This window comes from Motacilla alba, chromosome 26 (genome assembly GCF_015832195.1).
Source record: "Motacilla alba alba isolate MOTALB_02 chromosome 26, Motacilla_alba_V1.0_pri, whole genome shotgun sequence".
Classification (NCBI taxonomy): domain Eukaryota; kingdom Metazoa; phylum Chordata; class Aves; order Passeriformes; family Motacillidae; genus Motacilla; species Motacilla alba.
In genome coordinates this window covers 5,954,719-5,972,011 of record NC_052041.1, presented here as the reverse complement: position 1 = coordinate 5,972,011, position 17,293 = coordinate 5,954,719, and the positions used below count along the sequence as shown (strand labels likewise).

At 58.2% G+C, this 17,293-nt stretch overlaps 1 protein-coding gene across 1 annotated transcript; it reads right to left on the bottom strand.

The window, feature by feature from the left end:
• Window positions 1–352: 352 nt before the first annotated feature.
• Window positions 353–16,044, bottom strand: WNT2B (Wnt family member 2B). Its single transcript, XM_038162334.1, has 5 exons — window positions 15,676–16,044; window positions 4,824–5,044; window positions 3,028–3,305; window positions 2,407–2,671; window positions 353–1,369 (listed from the first exon to the last, which is right to left on the bottom strand). Exons 1-5 carry the CDS (start codon window positions 15,837–15,839, stop codon window positions 1,140–1,142), a joined length of 1,158 nt encoding a protein of 385 aa, XP_038018262.1. The 5' UTR covers window positions 15,840–16,044; the 3' UTR covers window positions 353–1,139.
• Between the last annotated feature and the right edge of the window lie 1,249 nt (window positions 16,045–17,293).

Here is a 17,293-nt window from a genome sequence, read left to right as displayed (position 1 = left end):
GCTTGACCCTGTGCTGTAGAACCATGGAATGGTTTGAGTGGTACAGGACTTTAACACCTTTCTTGTTCCACCCCTGCCACGCGCAGGGACACCTTCCACTTGACCAGGCTCGTCCAAGCCCTGTCCAACTTGGCCTTGAACATTTTGGGGATGGGGCATCCACACGTCCTGAAGTGTGATCCTGCTGAGAAAGGATTCCCCTGGAGCTCTGGGTGCTCAACTCTGCAGGAAGCTTTGGGACAGCAGGAGCTGCAGACAGCAGGAAGAGAAACCCTGCGGGCTGGTTCCTGCTCTGGGGCCAGGCCCAGCTGAGTGTGTAGGAATTCAAAAAGCAAAGGACATAATTTTCTGGTACAGGTTTATAATGAATTTTGACTTAAAATAATAAGCAGTATACACAACATACACGTGAGTTGTACAGAGATGCTGTTGTATCGTTGACTTCAGAACCTACCAGTAAGTTCACAGGTTTCGTTTGCCCTCTCAAGCCCCGTGTGTCCACCAGCATCTAGAGGTGGCCTTCGTCTCTGTGCAGTCCTTCAGGGTTCAGTTCCAAGTTACAGCTCCCCTTGTTCCCTGTGCTGGGGACACAGCCTCGTGCAGAGGTGACTCTTGCTCGGTGGGGTTAGTGGTGTGTCAGGTCTGCTCGAGGGAAACACAGGTATCACGGAACTCTTATGGATTCTCAACACCCTTCCTCTGGCCTCACAAAAAAGAAAAAGCAAGAATGCTTTTGCAAGAGTGGATTATTCTGAACTAGTGTTTCTCGCTGGTGTAGCTTTACTGTAACAGATTCTCCGGGAGGTGCAGGATTCCTCAGCCATCACAGCCCGACAGTCCTCCGAGTCTCTGTTGGTGGCACCATCCCTTTGCCAAGAGAACCTTTGCAGGTTCACAGTTCAAGCAAGGATCGCAGCCTCCTGCTAGGTCGGGGATTAGTTTTGCTGAGCACGTCGAAGGGCCCACAGTACCTCCTGGGAACTGTAGTCCTTTCCTTAGTGCTTTGTAGAATTAATTAAATAAAAGCCATGCAGTTGAACTACAGCTCCCAGAACATCGTGGCCCTCAGGGCACAGGGGTTTAAAAAAACTTGCAAAGGGGGGGTGGCAGTGGCTCCTTCCCGCAGCGCTCCTGTCTCATCAGGTCTGGTCCAGCCACTCGGCCCGTTTGGGTGCTTTACACGTGTGCACGTCCACAGTGTCCTCGCACTCCTTGCAGCGCACAGCGCAGCACCAGTGGAACTTGCACTCGCACTTGGTGACGCGGGTGACGCGCGTGGTGTCGTAGCCCCGGCCGCAGCACATCACCTCGCAGCCGTCCGTGCCGCGGGACGCCTTGCTGCACACCCGGCCAGCCGTGCCCAGGGAGCCTGCGGGGCAAGGGGAGCGCGTCAGGCTGCTCTCGGTGCTCCAGCGCCTCCCAGCCGCCCGCCCGCCCGCCCGCCGGGGCTGCTGGGGACACTGGGCATCTCCGCCTGCACTGGGGCCCTTGGGTGCGACTGCTTGGGCAGGGGAATCCCCTGTCGCTGTCACAGCACCTGCTGCAGGGGGGCCCCAAAGGCACCGCTTCAAAGCCTGCGCTTGCTGTGCTTTATGGGCGTGGCATGCCACAAGCCCGGCCAGGGATGCAGCTTTGGTGTCCTTCATGTCCCCTGTGATGGAGGATTGGAATGAGATGATCTTTCACATCCCTTCCAACCCAAAACCTTCTGGGTTCCTATGGCAATCGGCATGGCCCCCTTGCCATGTTTGCTGCTGCCAGAGCATTAGACAGTAGGGGACAGGGATGGGCTCTCTGCAGCCCCTCTGTGCCTTGCAGACCCCCTGGAGCAGTGTGTGCCCACCGAGCCAGGTTTTGCAGCTGGCAAAGCTCAGAATGCCCTCTCTGCTTAGGCTGAGAATGGCAGGCCCATGTGCACCCCACTGAACTCCCGTGGCTGTTGTGAACTAAACTGGCAGTGCTCCAGGCTGAGAAACCATTGATCATCTCTTCAGCAGCCCTGATGCCTCTTCCCCGCTCTCATCCCAACCTCGGGCTGTGTTCAGAGGAGCAGCCTGTGCATGGAACAGGTTTTGTGTTGCCTGTTCAAGGGAGCTTTGCTCTGCAGAAGATGGGCTCTGAGGATACACCCCACTTCTGTGGAGTTTGTGGCCTGAGGTGTAAAGCCTCAGGGGCTTTACACCTGAGGGGTTTGGTGTGAGGCCTGGGGATTTTGGACAAACGCAGTCCTGCCTGTGCAGGTGTGGGGTGCTGAGGGGACTCTTGGGTCTGGGTAACCCCCTCTCCAAAGACTGGGGTTGAGTGGGGAGCTGAGCCCCCAGGCTAGGCTAGCTGGGGCTGCTGGCCTGTTGGGAGGGAGGAAGAGATGCCTTAGCTCCAGCTAATGACTGGAGCTCCAGGTTTTACCTGCTGACTTGTCCATCACGCAGTAATCAGGCGAGTTCTCAAAATACACCAGATCTGTTTTTGTGGGCTTCCTGAAGTTCTTGTTGGCCACTGTGAAGCCAGTGCCATCCTGATTCATCGTCACCTGGATGGCCCCGTTGTATTTCTTCCTCAGGTAATCCCCTGTTTTTCGAAAATCTGACATTGCCAGCCAACAAGTCCTTAGTGTGCAGGAGCCGCTGACGCCGTGGCATTTGCACTCCAGCTTCAGGAAGCGCTTCACAGCCTGTGGAGAGAGATGGGTAAGGACCAGTGGGCACCCTGGGCATCAGGTGCTGCAGCGCTGTCCTTCCTGGTGCAGCTTACCAGCCCTTGGCTGTGTGGGGTGGGCTCCTGATGGGAGACAGGGGCTGTGCATGGGGGTCACCAATGCCAGCATCCGCAAGGACGCAGGAGGCAAAGGTGAGCGAGGTCCTGCCATTCCCTAGGGCGAGGCAGGGCAGCATCCAGCCCTATCCACAGCAGGAACGGCCCTCCAAAGATGCCCAAGGTCCCGTTTCTCTGCTGTTCTGGCTGCCCAGTCCCCTCCGGAGGGTCCCAGAGGACGGGCGAGCACCGGGCTCGCTGTGGGGCTGCACTCACCATCCTCCCGCAGCGGTTGTTGTGCAGGTTCATCAGCGCCCGGGCATCCTTCACTTTTTTCTCCTTGGCGTCCACGAAGGCTTTGGCAAAGCGGATCCCGTAGTTGATGTTGTCGCTGCAGCCGCCCCAGTCGAACTCCCCGCGCTCGTCCTTGGAGCGGCCCCTCTTGAGCGGGTCGCAGCTGCAGACCTTGAGGTCGCCTTGGCTGCAGGCCCGCGTGATGGCATAGACCACCCCGGCCGAGGAGATGGCGTACACGAAGGCGGCCTCCCTGCTGCCTGCCACGGGGACACAAACGGCGGGCAGTGAGCGTGCCAGCCCGTGCCACGTGCCCGCAGCCCACGAAGAGCCAGGCCTGGGGAGCGAGACCGTCCTGTACGTGGATAAGCCAAGCCCAGCCATCTCTGCTGCCCACAGCAGCCAGCCTCGGCTGCCCTGGAGCCCCTCAGGCTGATTGCAATGCCCAGGGTACGTGCCCACGGGTGTGAGACCAGCCTGCACCCTCGGGCCAGGGCTGCTCCCCTCCCTCCCGGGCAGCGCCAGCCCCGGCCGGGCGCGGCCCATCCCGCGCAGCACAGCTTGCTCCTGCTGTGCTGTGTCTCTGGTTCAAGTTCGCAGCTGGTTTTATAATGTTGTAAAAGAAGCTGCAAATCAAAACCATGTTAGTCTTCATTTCGAGAGCCTTTGAAAGCAACTTCAAAGGCAGCAGAGCTCTCTTTGGGCCTCGCAGGATGGGGCTGTGGCGAGGAGCTTTCATCATTCCCCATCCTTTGCCAGGAGAGGATGCGAGCAGGAGAAAAGGTGCTGTGATGGGAGCAGAGAGGCTGAGCAGGCAGGCTGCAGCATGGCGGGGTGAATGCTGCATTCAGCATTCCAGTCCCCTTCCTCCAGGTGGGCTGGACATCTGGCTTGCGGCTCTGCTGCTCGTGCACCCCACGGGCAGCTGCCCCATCCCCCTGCCAGCTAGGAGCAAGCCCCCCACTCACCGGCTCCTTCTGTGGCACTCACATGTCCTCCATACGAGCTGCGAGTGGAAAGACTCTTCCAGCCGCTTTTGATTTGGAGGCCACATGGCTGGATGCTCCCGGCACGTCATGGGGTGCAGCAGCATCTGTCCTGCAGTGCTGCTGCCCGTGCTGGGGCTTGTGCCGGCTCCCGGGGCCCGATGCTCCCAGAGCCCTCCCGGGCAGCTGGAGCCCCTGGTGCTGCCCCTGCTCTGGAACCGCCCCACCCCGTCCCCATCGTGCCCTTCCTCTTTGTTCCTTGGGTCCCTTTCTTGGGTGCATCCCTGCTTGTGTCGTGTCTGTCCCTCACCTGGAGTGGGAAGGTCTCTCCCGGGCGGGGCCATGCCCAGTCCTTTGTGCAGGGCTGGCGCCTGCCCCGTAGCCGTGGTCCTCCTCCACCTCAGAGCCTGAAGCAGGGCCTGGAGCTGCATCTGTGCCTTGCCTCCCTTGCCATGCGAGGGAACAGCCAGTTCCCACGTGAACTGCTGAGTCCTGGCCAACCCCGCTCTCCAAATATTTATATATCCCATTACTGTTTACATACGCGCCCGTTCTCCGGAGGTGTCTCCTCCTTCCCCCTTCTCCCCCAGCGCTCCCCCTGCTCCCTCTCATCTGGTGCGGCTATTCCAAACGCAGCGCTCTGCTCCCATTACTGCTTGATTAATTTACAAGGAGAGGCAAAGCTCTCCTCAGGGAGTAATCCAAGCCACCGGGCATGGCAGCCCAGCGGGAGGAGAGACTCTCCAGGAAGAGAAGTGTCGTGGTGGTGGAAGGGGACAGGGCAGGACCTACTTCGCAGCATGACCCGGCCGAAGACGGTGTGGTCGCGGTCCAGGGTGCTGCAGTTCCAGCGGTGGTGCCGGAATTGGTGCTGGCACTCCCGGATCCACTCCTTGGCTCCCTCCCCAACCGACTGCATGATGTCAGGGTACCTCTGGCAGAGCTGTCGCTGCTTGTTCACCAGCCCGGGGATGTTATCGCAGATCACCCTCGCGCCCAGGGCCCCGATGTACCTGCGAGAGAGAGCGGCACCACGTCACTGCCCTGCCTGCAGAGGGGCGTCTCAGAATCACTGAATATCCTGAGTGGGATGGGACCCACAAGGATCACCCCGTCCACTCCTGGCCCTGCACAGGATACCCCCAAAATCCCACCCTGAGACTGAGAGTGTTGGTTAAACACTTCTTGAGCTCTGGCAGCCTTGGGGCCACAACCACTGCACCAGGGAACCTGTTCAGTGCCCAACGACCTTCTGGAAGAACCTTTTCCTGATATCCAGCCTAAACCTCCCCTGACGCAGCCCCAGGCATTGCCTTGGTTCCTGTCCCTGGTCACCGAGAGCAGACGCTACCCCTCACCACTCCCCCTCAGGAGGAAGTTGCAGACCCCAGTGAGGTCTGACCTCCGTCTCCTCCAGCTGAACAAACCAAGCGACTCCAGGTCCTCATTCTGCTTCGTGGGTCTTATATTGAAGTCTGGTTTCCCTCTTTCCTTTCGAGCAGTGTCAGAGCTGCTCCAGGCTCTGCCCTGAGTGTCTCTACACAGAAATGTGCCCCCTTGCAGCATCCCCTTGGCATGGGTGAGCTGAGGCACATGTCCAGACCTGCCTGGGGCTGTGGTTCAGGCAGACAGGGCACAGGGACAGGGCACAGCTGGGCCATCACAGTTTTTTTGTTTAATAAAATAATCCCAAGATGCATGAGCCAGGAGCAAGCAGAGCTTTTGTCAGTGAGTTCATCACTGCAGTAAGGAGCAGGGAGTCTGCGGAGCCCGTCTCCCCCAGCAGACAGCCAGCTCTGGGTGCTGTGAGCCGTGGCATGTCTCCCATAAGCCTGGCCTGTGTCAGCTCCTGGGGCAGCAGCAGAGAAACTTGCTGATGTGCAAAACCTCCCTCTCACCCTCTTCCCAACACCCCGGCCCTGCTGAGCGCAGCAGGATGGAGCCCAGCTGAGCCCCGTGTGGCTCGGGCAGCCTCTGCCCTTTCTCCTGCCGGCATTCATCAGGGATGTGCGTGCACAGACACCTGTGGCGTGCGCGGGCGAGGGAGGAAGAGGAGCGGGCTGCCCCGGTTGGTGCTGCACTCCCCACCCACACTGCATCCCCCAGCTGTCAATTTCTCACTCTGCAACTCCTGAACATTTACTCTCGTGCCCTGGAGCTCCATGACTGGCAGAACTATGCTGTGGCTCCAATCTTGCCTGCATCCCACCTGGATCCTGGATCCCACCCTCCCCGCAGCAGTGGGGGAGAGCAGAGCTCGGAGCAGACAGACGAGGCACAAAGAGCAGCCTGGCTGAGCCTGGCTGAGCCCATGGGCAGCTTTCCACAGCCACGGGGGAGGGACCTGAGCTCTGCCCCGCACTCGCTCCCCATCCCGGACAATGGCAGCAACATGGAATTTTCCATCCCAGTCGGCTCCCGCCTGCACCACCCGCTCGCCCCTCTGGCTGCTTGTGCTTGAGGACGATTTTTGCTGCAGAGCACGGAGCTGGGATTCTGGCTGCAAGGGATGAGGTTTGGGTGATATTCAGATTTTTTCTAACCCCCACACTGGAAGCAAAAACCTTCCTTCAATAATAATAAAAAGCAATAAACTTGGACAATATTTCATTGTCTGTCTCTGGACATGTTCTCTCAGTTCTATCCACCCCAGCGAGAGCTCCCAGGCTCAGGAAAGCCCTGCAAGCACAGAAAGCAATGGGATCTGTTCCCTCTTTTAAAATATTTTGTTTAAATGCTGGCAGAAGCACAAGGTCATCTCGGGCTGGAGCTGAGGATAATAAACCCAGACTCCAAGGGGCAGTGAGCTTTATTGTCACAGGCATGCTCACCAGCCTTTCATCCTGGAGCAGAGGAACAGGGAAGTGGCAGAAGCTGTTTAGGAAGGAAAAGCCAACAGGAGCTCCTCGAGTGCTGCTGACTGGGGATGTTTCACTGCCGTGCTCGTGCCAGACTGAGAGCAGCCCCTTCCTTCCCACGGGGGCAGGGCAGAGGGGCATCCCCCAGCTGGATGGTGGCACGCTGGCATCGAGTGGGACTGCAGAATTCCTTCCCAGCAGCACGGTCAGGTCCCCAGCCCTGAGCTCGTTCTGCCCAGCAGGGATGGGGATGGCTGGCTTACCCCTGCCTGTGCTGGCAGGGCTGGGAGATGCTGGGAGGCAGCAGGTTGCACCATGGAGGGTCAGAAGTAACCAAAGCTCCTCTTTAAAGGGGAAAAGTGGTGCTGAGGAAGCTGGGAAAGATGTTCTGCATGGGCCACCTCACCAGGGACCTTGTGGGGCTGGGGCACTGGTGTCCAGTCCCAGCAGTGGGCTGAGAGCGGGCTGGGACACAGCAGCTGGCAGCAGAGCTGCCTCCCGGACTGGAGAGTGATGGATAAAGCACTAACACCATCCCCTGGGAGACCGAGATCAAGGGAAACCCTCCAGACAAGATAAACACTAGGCACTCCCTCTTTCACACTGGAAGCTAATTACTTCTCCTTAATTCTCCTGCCAAATACCCCGATCAGAGCAAACATTATCAGCAGGAGAAAGTGGAGGGAGAGCCGTGCGAAGGGCACCAACTGCTGCAGGAGCAGCTCGCCGTGTGCATCCCGGAAGGACCAGGCTCAGTGGCTGCGTCTCCCTTTGCCTGTGGCAGCACATTTACACAGCACCTACAGCCCTCATCAGAGTCCATGTGCTGAAATCTAACTCACAACTGAAGGGAAAATTCCTCCCATGGCCTGGAAAGGCTGTGGTTGTCTCGGCAAAAACAAAAGCTTCCACTTGGTGAGAAATGCTCCAGTAGAGTTCAGTTACTCTGAAATGGAGCAAGACGAGGAACATCAGAAAATTCTGCCAAGCAGAGTTTTGGGAGGGAAAAAGCCCAAACATTTGTTTTGGATAGATGAAAGCGTCCCTTCCAATTTTATTTCTCAAAATCTGTGACATTTTAAAAATACTGCAATGGGAAAGACAATGGATGTTCTGAGAAGTCCCCAGCTGCCTTATCAGAACTTCGTTTTCAAACAAATGAAGCTGTGCTGGAAGTGGCACACTCCTGCAGTGCTGTACTCTGGGGTAATCTGCATTTTTCTAGCTGAAAAAAAACCACACAAAACCCAAGCCCTGAGTTCAGAAAAGTCTGTGAGAGACAACTTCTCCTGACGCTGGAGGCCACTCAGGCCGGGACTCCAGGGCTGGGAGGAGAGGGGCAGGAGCCGGGCAGCCTGCAGGGAGGAGGAGCTGGGGAGCAGGGAAGAAGGGAGTGGGAAATGAAGTGCCTGTGGGGACAACAATCCCCCACCCTGCCCGACAGGATTCCAAACGCGGCTGCCGGCTGGGGGTGCGCACAGCCCCGGCATCGCCCTTTGCCAAGGGCAGAGTGTTTGCCCAGCTTGGGCGAGGGGCTGGCACAATCCCTGTGACCACCGTGGGCTGCGGGATGCTGCAGTGTCCCCTCTGTGCATTTCGGAGCTTTTCCGAGCGGCATTTCCCACTCCCCGGGTGCGAGCGGCCGTGCTGCGGGGCGCCGCGCCGCCTCTGCCGCCCTCCCTGCCCCGCTTCTCGCACGGCAGCCGCAGCAGCAGAGGACGGAGGCCTCATCTTCCAGGGCAGGTGCTCTGGGAGCCCGCGAGGTCAAGCCCTCCGTCCCCGCGGGCTGCGGGGCTGCATGCAGAGGCGCGGCTGCAGCGAGCTCGCCCAGCTCCGCCAGCGGAGCAGGAGACACCCGTCAGGCGCTGCCTTCCAGAATGTTGTTCTTGTGGAGAGTCTGCTGACTTTGGCTCTTGTAAACAAGGAGAAACCTAAATTGCTTCTAAGATAAACATGCAAATCAGAGGCAGACGCATCGATTCAGCAGGCTGTGCTGTGTGTCCTGCTCCCGGGCTTCCCACGCCAGCCCTCGGCCTCGCAGCCCCTGTGGCCGTGTCCTGCCTCTGCCCTCTGCTCAGGTGACAGCCGGAACAGCTCCTCCCTGCTCTGCTCACCGGCAGAGATCAGCTGAGAAGTGTCTCTTGGAAAATGAGGTTTTGAAGAAAGAAATTAATTTAATGGGAATTAATAAAATTACATGGAATCAGAACTGTCCTGTTGCTCTTCCATAATACCAAGGCGTTCTTGCAAAGTGAGTGAGTGCCCTAATTCAGACTTGATTTTTCACCATTTCATTAGGCATTGGAAAACCTATTTGAACATGACTTGATTTTAAAAGGGAAATCTTTGGAATTGCCATTCTCAGACAAATCTGTATTTTAGTACTCTGAATTAAAACAGCCACTTGAAACGTCATGAACTCCCATTGTGGGTTGCACCAATACCATTAGAGGCACAGTTTTAAATTAGATTAATAGAAGCTAAGCTTGACTAAAACCGCTGCCACAGCTTTTTCCCCAGTCTCTGCTTCTGAGGTCGGCTGAGAGCTCTGAGGCTGAGAGGGGAACATGGTCTGGCTTCTCGGTGGCATCAGGGGCAGCTGGAGTCCATCCCCTGGGAAGAGTGGTTCAGGTCCCCATGGCTCTGTACCGGCTTTGACAGTCCTGAAGGATCAGCTTGGGAGCCAAACTACCCTGGCCTCTGGTCCCTTCCCATCCCACGGGACCCTCCTGAAATCTCTGCTTTGGAGGGAGGCTGGAAGGCTGTGGGCAGCTATCAGAGACAGCTTGTGCAGATAGGATCAAATCCAACATCCCTGCCTCTCTGCCTGCTAAAGAGCAAATTCCATCATGCCTGGCAGCATTTCACCTCCTCGAGTTCTTTGCATACTTCCCAAGGATGCTGCACCTTCCTTCCTCTGCTCTCCCTGCTGTGGCAGACAATTTACAGCCAACTGCCAAGCACTTTGGGTTGCAAGGTGCTATAAACATCTGAGATATTATTTTAGTATTACAAACCCTGAGTATTTTATTAAGCCCCGCTGGGAACAGGGCCATCCTGGCCTGCTGGAATTGTTAACGCCTTTAAGTGATTAATAGTCCTAATTTCCTCACTTGCAGCCACTACTCTGCATGTTGAGAGCCTTAGTCTCACTTCAATAATTTTTAAAATCATAATGCTGAGCCCCTACCAGTCCCACTCAGGGGACATGGTTTTCATTTTCTGCACTGTCTTTCTCCTTCTTGTGCATCCCTCTCTTGCAGCTGTCTGCCTTCAGAGCCTGCTCAGTCCCCTCTCTGTGGCTCCCCTGCACCCCGTGCAGTCTTTGGGGCGCAGTTTCTGTGAGGAGGACTGAACCACTGTGGTCCTGGGGAGATGGAGCAGATGGGTGCTGTGGTTCGTTGCCCCCTGGGCAGGTGTGGGACACTTTGCTGTTGGCATCTTGCATAACAGTAACCTGAAAGTTGAGGTCTGAAAGCTTTGGTCAGCACGGGGTGAAAGCTGTTCCTCAGGGACACCGTTGCTGGTGCATGAATACAAAATAATTGCTTATTACAAACATGCTTTACCTTTAAGAACCCATTTTTTTTCTCCCCAAATCTCAAAGTCCTTTGCTAAAAGGTGGGGAGGTGAGACAGCCCCTGGTGATAAAGCTGGATGTACAATTCTCTTTTCCATGGCACATCCTGTGTGTTGGGTGTGAGCTGCTCCAAGAAGGAGCTGTGTTTCCATGGGCTGTGGCCCAGCACAGATCTCCTCATGGCACTGCTGAAATCACTTCTGGTAATGGCAAAAGCTAATGAGTTTGGGAGAGCAGAAGGATTTTTTTCCTTCAGCATTTCTTTCTGAGAAAGATTTCCCATAGGTGAAAGTGACCCTAATGAAAAATGGACTGAGCAGCACAGTTAGGATTATTATAACTGCTCAGAGTGACTGAGAGAACCCATCTGTTCCATCCACCCTAACCAAGAACACCAGGGCTGCTGCAAAGGCCACGGGGTTCATTCTCCATCAGTCTGACATTACTTTAAAACTGATTTTTCACAGCATGGCTGCCTGGACAGCGGGGCTGCGGAGCGCCTCAGGATAAAGACTTCCTGGTCACTGACCTCCTGCTTTTATTGCCATGCAAAGTGCTCTGCAACAACAAACTGACAGCCGGGGCGAGCCCCCGGGGAGCTGCATGTCCCAAGGGCTGCACGTCCTCTCCCCTTGGAGGTGGCAACTTCTGCTCCTGGAACTTTGTGCCCCGTCCCTGCCCGTGGCAAAGGGGCTGGAATGAGATGCTTTAAGGTCCCTCTGCCCATGGCAAAGGGGCTGGAATGAGATGCTTTAAGGTCCCTCTGCCCGTGGCAAAGGGGCTGGAATGAGATGCTTTAAGGTCCCTTCCACCCCATTCTGTGATTCTATGGTTCTGTATTGTGCCTGCAGCAGTGCCACGGCTGAAAGGGTGATGAGCTGCCGGGCAGCAGAAGCCCTGGTGGCCCCGGCTCCTGCAGGGCACAGGATGGGACCACAGCTGCAGACACACAGCCCTAGGAGCCCCCACACAGCCTGCCAGACCCTCCACGAGCACAGCCCCCGGGGCTGCTGGGGTCTGCCCAGCTGAGGCTGGCACGGAGGGGAGGAGCGGCGCCCCCGCCCCGGAGGGTGAGCGGCGGGCTGGGAGCTCCTCCATGCAGCTGTCTTTCCCTTGGCCTGGTTTCAAACATTCCTATTTATGCTATTTCCCCTCCCACTCACCTTAGTGTGATGCCTGCCTAGATGAGCCTCTCTCTCCTGTATCACACGGCCACACGCTTGTGTGGCTCCATCTTCCATCACTCCTTGTGCCCATCCCCTGTAGCTGGGCCATGGGCAGCACTGCTGCCTCAGTGGAAACGCACAGCAAATCCTGGAGGAGAGCACGAGTGGGAGCACAGCCAGTGGCCCATCCTGGTGGGAATGTCTCCATCTGGGGTGTCCTTGCCAAGCCCTGGCCAGAGCCGTGCCCAGGGGTTGCTCTGGTGCAGAGGGAGCCACGGCCACTCCTGCTTGTGATTTGCCCGTGGTGTGTTTTCCCTGCCCATGAACACACTGCTCCTTCCCTGGCCAAGGTATTGGGAAGCAGGAAGGGAGCAGGGAAGGGAGCAGGGCCATGATGGCTGCCTGACTCTGGACTGGTCATCCCTCAAAATCCCCACATGTGCATCACACCTCGGGATGCAGCAGCTCTCTTGGAGCCCCCGTGTCCTGACGGCACCATGGGCAGCCCCATGTGGTCTCCAGGCTCCCACACGCTCTCCAACCCACACCCAAACTCGCAATCCTCTTCCTTCCACAGATTTGTTTTATCTCTTTGGGAGCCTGATGCCTCCCATCTGCTCCAATGCCAAATGAAATTAAATATTTGTAGTTTCCAAGGGCTGTGGTTAGCAATAAACAAGCTAGCTAACAAGGATTTGGTGTGCTGGGGAGCTGGGGGGGTCTGTGTGGGTTGCAGGAGAGTGGGTGTGTGTGAGGGTGGGATGCAGGGGGGTTTGCAGAGCTTTGTGTACATTTTTCTTTACCCAAACCTTTAATTTTAGAATGGCTTTCCACACCAGAGCGGCTCGCCGGGCTCTCAATAGCGAGTAGGCTCTACTTAGTTATTTACAACAAGTTTGTTTATTGCACAGTTTATGTTTATAAGCAACATTTGTCTAATCTCCCAAATCTTTCCGAAGGAATTTCGGAGGCCGCTTTTGGGGCCCGAGGGGCTGTGGCGGCGCGGGGCACAGCCCTGCCAGCCGCCATCCCCAGACCGTGCTGCTCCCCTGCCCCCGTGCACGCAAGTGTAAACGGCATTTAGGGATTTTCCCGTTGCATTCCTTCTTAATTTCTGTCTGTGTTTCAGCTGGTATTTTGTTGCTAAGTAACACTTTGGAGTTTGGAAGCGTTTATGGAGGGTGCTGCTCCCCGCAGCCACAGCCACCCCGCTGTCACCGTTAGTCACAGAGCCCGGCCACAGCCACCCCGGCCAAAACCACACTGTCCCCAACCTGTCCCCTCGGCTGTGCTCCGAGCACGTGCAAGGCACACACACCCGCCCACAGCCACTCTTTTGGATGCCAGAGTTCACCAATTCCTGGCGTTTATGTGAAGCCGTTGGGCCATGCCTGACGTCACTGAAAATTAATAATTTGCAGTTGTTTAGAAGAAACATTTGGTTGATATTTCCTTTCCATGTACTGTGATCAGAGGAGACCCAATTTTTCCTATTAAACTACTTAAAAAGTTGACTCTGAAAATGAGAAGCATTTCCTCCAGTTCCCCAAGTTTATTGTGTGTGAATCCCTAGAAGAATTTGGCAATAATAATTAAAATAAAGAAGGATGATGCATCACCAAATGTATTTACTGTAATATCAGTGCTGCTGAAGATGTGCTTGGAAGCCTATGCAAATCACTGAATAAGTTTTTTCCCAGACCACAGCTGGTTGAAACCATTTTCAGTAAAACACGATTTCATCTAAACACGCTATTTTATCAGGAGCGACACGTCCAGCACAACAGCACTCGCTTCAATTTAGGCTTTCCTTAGGAATGCTCTGCTTTCCAGAAGAGAAAGCTCAATTGAAAGTGCGAATCTTCAGAGTTTAATATATTCCATTTCCAATTGTTTTTGTCTTAAAAGTCACGTATTTCAGGTCCTTGGGACCCACTCTGCTGGGTGACCATGAGGCGGGGTGCCTGGCTGCGCCGGGGCCGTGGGGCTGCCAGCCGCGACCAGCGCCGCTCCCCGGGGCTGCCCTGCTCTCCTCTCCCCGGGGCTGCCAGCCTGCAAGCCGAGAGCACAAACTGCTGTGGGAGCTAAATCGAGCTTCCTCCCGACAAGCCGCAGCTACCGAGGCTTTGGACGCGGCTGGTTTTCCTCCCGCTTGCTGGGAAGCGGCACGCACTGGGAATGAGGGCAGACCGCGGGGAGGGGAGCAGCGGGTACCACGGCAGGGGAAATGGGTGGTTTTGACACTCCTCCTAAAGAAGGAATTTTCACCCTTCAGGCAGCATGCACGTGTGTTACCAGAACTGGGCAGATGATGCTGTGACTGCTCCTTTCCTCCTTTTTTCCCAGCCAGGTTATCCCGTGCACCCACTCCTCAGCTCTAACGAACCTCTCTTCCTCCAGCCTCTGTGCTAATGGAAATTATCCAACTTCTCCACTGTCCCTTCCTTCCTTCCTCAGCTCTTCGCATTTCAGCAGCCTCACCTTGCCCGCAGAAGCGATCCTGCCTTCACCTGCCCTGCTGGGTTGGGGCAGAGCTGGCTCTGGGAGCCAGGTCAGTGCTTGCATCAACCTGAGGCTCCCCAGCAGTGACTCATCTTCTCTCCCAGTGATCCCAGTTCCCCTCAGCTGACCAGGCTTCGGGAAAGTTCCTCCGGGCATGGCTGTGAACAGCCTTGCTCTTTCTACTTTCCATTTGTCCCCCGAAGCATTTTCTGGTCCCTTAAAGAAGTTGCTTTTGTGCTTGGCTGCCGCCAGCCACCCTGTCCCCCCAGCTCCCGCGCCCTCCCAGCCCCACACTCTGCCCCAGCCCTTCTCACCCCGGAATCCTCTTCCAGGGATGCCGGGCCAGGGCCGCCGCACGCCCGGACGTGCTCCCAAACACCGGGAATACTTGTGCTATCTGCGGGACTGTGAAGCGCTCCCGGCCCTTACAGAGAGCTCCCGGTAGCTGAGAGTTTCCAGAAACTACCGTTCTCTTTCGGGGGCAGACGGGTTGAATTTGATTAAGTTTTGCCTCATCCACCGCGATCTGTTAATGATGATGAGATTGGCATGGAAAACACTGTTTTCCACAAGATTAGAGAGGACTTTTATAGGGTGGGGGACACTGAGAACTTTACTGCAGCCAACTATTTTTTTTTCTCCAGTGTGCTGAACTACTGAAACAGCGCAGGGTCATTTGGAAAACTTCTCGATCCTTGTTTTCCTAATTACTGTCATTCTGCAGAGATGAATTTTCATTGTTACACGAACCGGGGCAGGAGGGGACTAATTTCCAGAAGGTTTTTGTTATGGCGTCATTTCTGTCTCTCACAAAGCCTCATCGTATCCAAAGGACGGGGGACATCAACTTTCTTCGCTTCCCAGGAGCAAAGTAAATAACTGCGCGGGCAGCAGGGCAGCCCGCAGGGACGGGAGCTCCGGCGGGGTCGGGGCGGATCAGGGGATCCGAGCCGCTGTCCCTTCCCCGTCCGAGCCGCTCCGCGGGGCTCTTCCCGGCCTCGCCTTGTCAGGGAGAGAAGGCTCAGAGGCGTCACCGCGCCCGGGGTTCGGCCCCCGGGCAGAGCCGGAGGTCCCCGCGCCAAGTGCGGTCCCCAAGGAAGGAGCGGCGGCATTTTCGGGGCGCGGGGCGCCCGTGGCGGCTGCGGTGACGGCGCCCCGGGAAAGACTCGGTACCGGCCCCGGGGCGGTTCCGTCTCCGCCGCTGCCGCTGCGCTCCGGGAGCCCGGGACGCCGCCGGAGCCGCGCAGGTGGAGCGGCGGGGAGCCCGCACAGCCCCGGCCGGTCCCGCCGGCTCCCACGGCCGCACGTCGGGCGCTGCGGGGCTCGCTGCGCTCCCGCCGGCGCTGCCCCGTCCCCTAGTCGGTCTTCCCCGTCCCCATTCGCGTCCCCGCCCTGTCCCCGTTCCTGCGCCATTCCCGTTCTCATCCCTGTCTCCATCCCCGTCTCCATCCCCATCCCGCGCCGCGCCCCGCGCTGCTCCCGCCCGCCGTGGCCCGGGGACCGTCGGGGCGGCGGCGCCGCGGCGGGGGCTCACTCACCACCACGAGGAGTCGGCGCGGGGCGTCAGGGCAAGCAGCAGGAGGACGAGGGGAAGGCAAAGCCGGGGGGCCGCGCCCGCCGTCCGAGGGAAGGCTCCGCACTCCGCACGCCCGGGGGCCACGGCAATCCCAGGAGACGCTTCCAGGCGGTTTGGGCTGAGCATATCTCTCCGGGGCGGGGTCCAGACGGAGAAATGACCGGGGAAGGGGGTCCTGCCCGCGCTCCCCTCGGGGCACTGCCCGTCACGGCCCCGCGGCGCGCCCGCCGGCTCCGCGCTGCTGAGCGAGCCCCGGCTGGGCCCCCGCGCCCGGGCTCATGCTGCGGCGGGGGGCGGCGGGGGGCGTCCCTCCCCGCGGGGCTGCGGGGCGCTCAGCGGGGCCGGCACCCCCCGAGCGGCGCGGGGCGGGCGGCGGGGCCGGGCCGGGCCATCGAGATCCTTGCGCGGAGGGCGAGGGCGCTCTGGGGATGGGAGCGCGGGGGCCGCGGCCAAATATTGCCGGCGCCCGCCGTGCTGCGGGCTCTCATTGGGCAGAGTCAGAGACGCGGAGCCGCCGCTCCGGCCGGACCGACCCCCGCCTCCCCGAGGGCACGTCGGACAGCCCCCTCCGGGCTCCTGCCCCCGCGCCGCCCCGCACCGGGCCGCTCCCACCGCCGCGCCCGCACCCGCGGGGATGCGCCGCGGAGCCGCCGGCCGCCCCGTCGGGCCCCGCCCGGGGAAGGGGCTCAGCGGCGCGGCGGGATGAGGGATGAGGGATGAGGGGTGCGGGGTGCGGGATGGGGGATGCGGGATGCGGGATGCGGGATGGGGGATGCGGGATGCGGGATGCGGGATGCGGGGTGCGGGATGCGGGATGCGGGGTGCGGGATGCGGGATGCGGGATGCGGGATGCGGGATGCGGGATGCGGGATGCGGGGTGCGGGAAGCGGGATGGGGGATGAGGGTTCGGGATGCGGGGTGTGGGGTGCGGGGGCCGGGCCCGGCTCCGCCCGCGCTCGGCCCCGCCAGGTGTCACTGCCGGGTGGGAAACCGCGGCTGAGCCGCGCTCCGCGGGGCCCGGTGCGGGCAGGAGCGGGCAGCGCACGGAGATCGCCTTGCCGGGAGCTGGCGGCTCCACTGGATTGTAAACCCCATTATCCACCAAAGTCCTTTCCCCATTGCCAGAGCCCTCAGCCGCCCCCTCCCCACGAGCCAGCTCAGCTCATTCCGCTCTTTCCTTCCTATTCCTCTTGTTCAGATCAGAGAGAGACTTCCCCAGCCTGAAAGAAACAGGGGCTGGAAGCTCACACATGGTTATAATCCAATTACACTTCAGAAAACTGCAGTGACAGAAAGCTGGTGCTGGTGGGGTGCTGTCCTTTTGTCCGAGTGCCCACACAGAATATTGCATTACAGCTTATCCCCAGGCTGGGGGCACTGAAAAGGCTGATATTTATAGGCTCTGGGAGGCTGTGAATTTGTTTAGAAGACCCAGCACAGTGGGCAGAGTGCTGGATGCTCTGCTGTGGCCGTTTTGGGGGCTCCTCTCTGTTACTGGGTTGTTTCTACACAAAGACAGGAGCCTGAGCATCCTGCTCTCGTGGGGAGGGAAAGGGCAAGCACGATGTTCCCGTGAATGC

Coding starts and splice junctions, on each gene's coding strand:
- WNT2B (XM_038162334.1), bottom strand. CDS start 15,839: ATGCTCAGCCCAAACCGCCTGGAAGCGTCTCCTGGGATTGCCGTGGCC. Junction 3,306..4,823: donor CGGCCGGGTCATGCTGCGAA/GTAGGTCCTGCC, acceptor TCCCCGTGGCAG/GCAGCAGGGAGGCCGCCTTC. Junction 2,672..3,027: donor ACAACCGCTGCGGGAGGATG/GTGAGTGCAGCC, acceptor CTCTCTCCACAG/GCTGTGAAGCGCTTCCTGAA.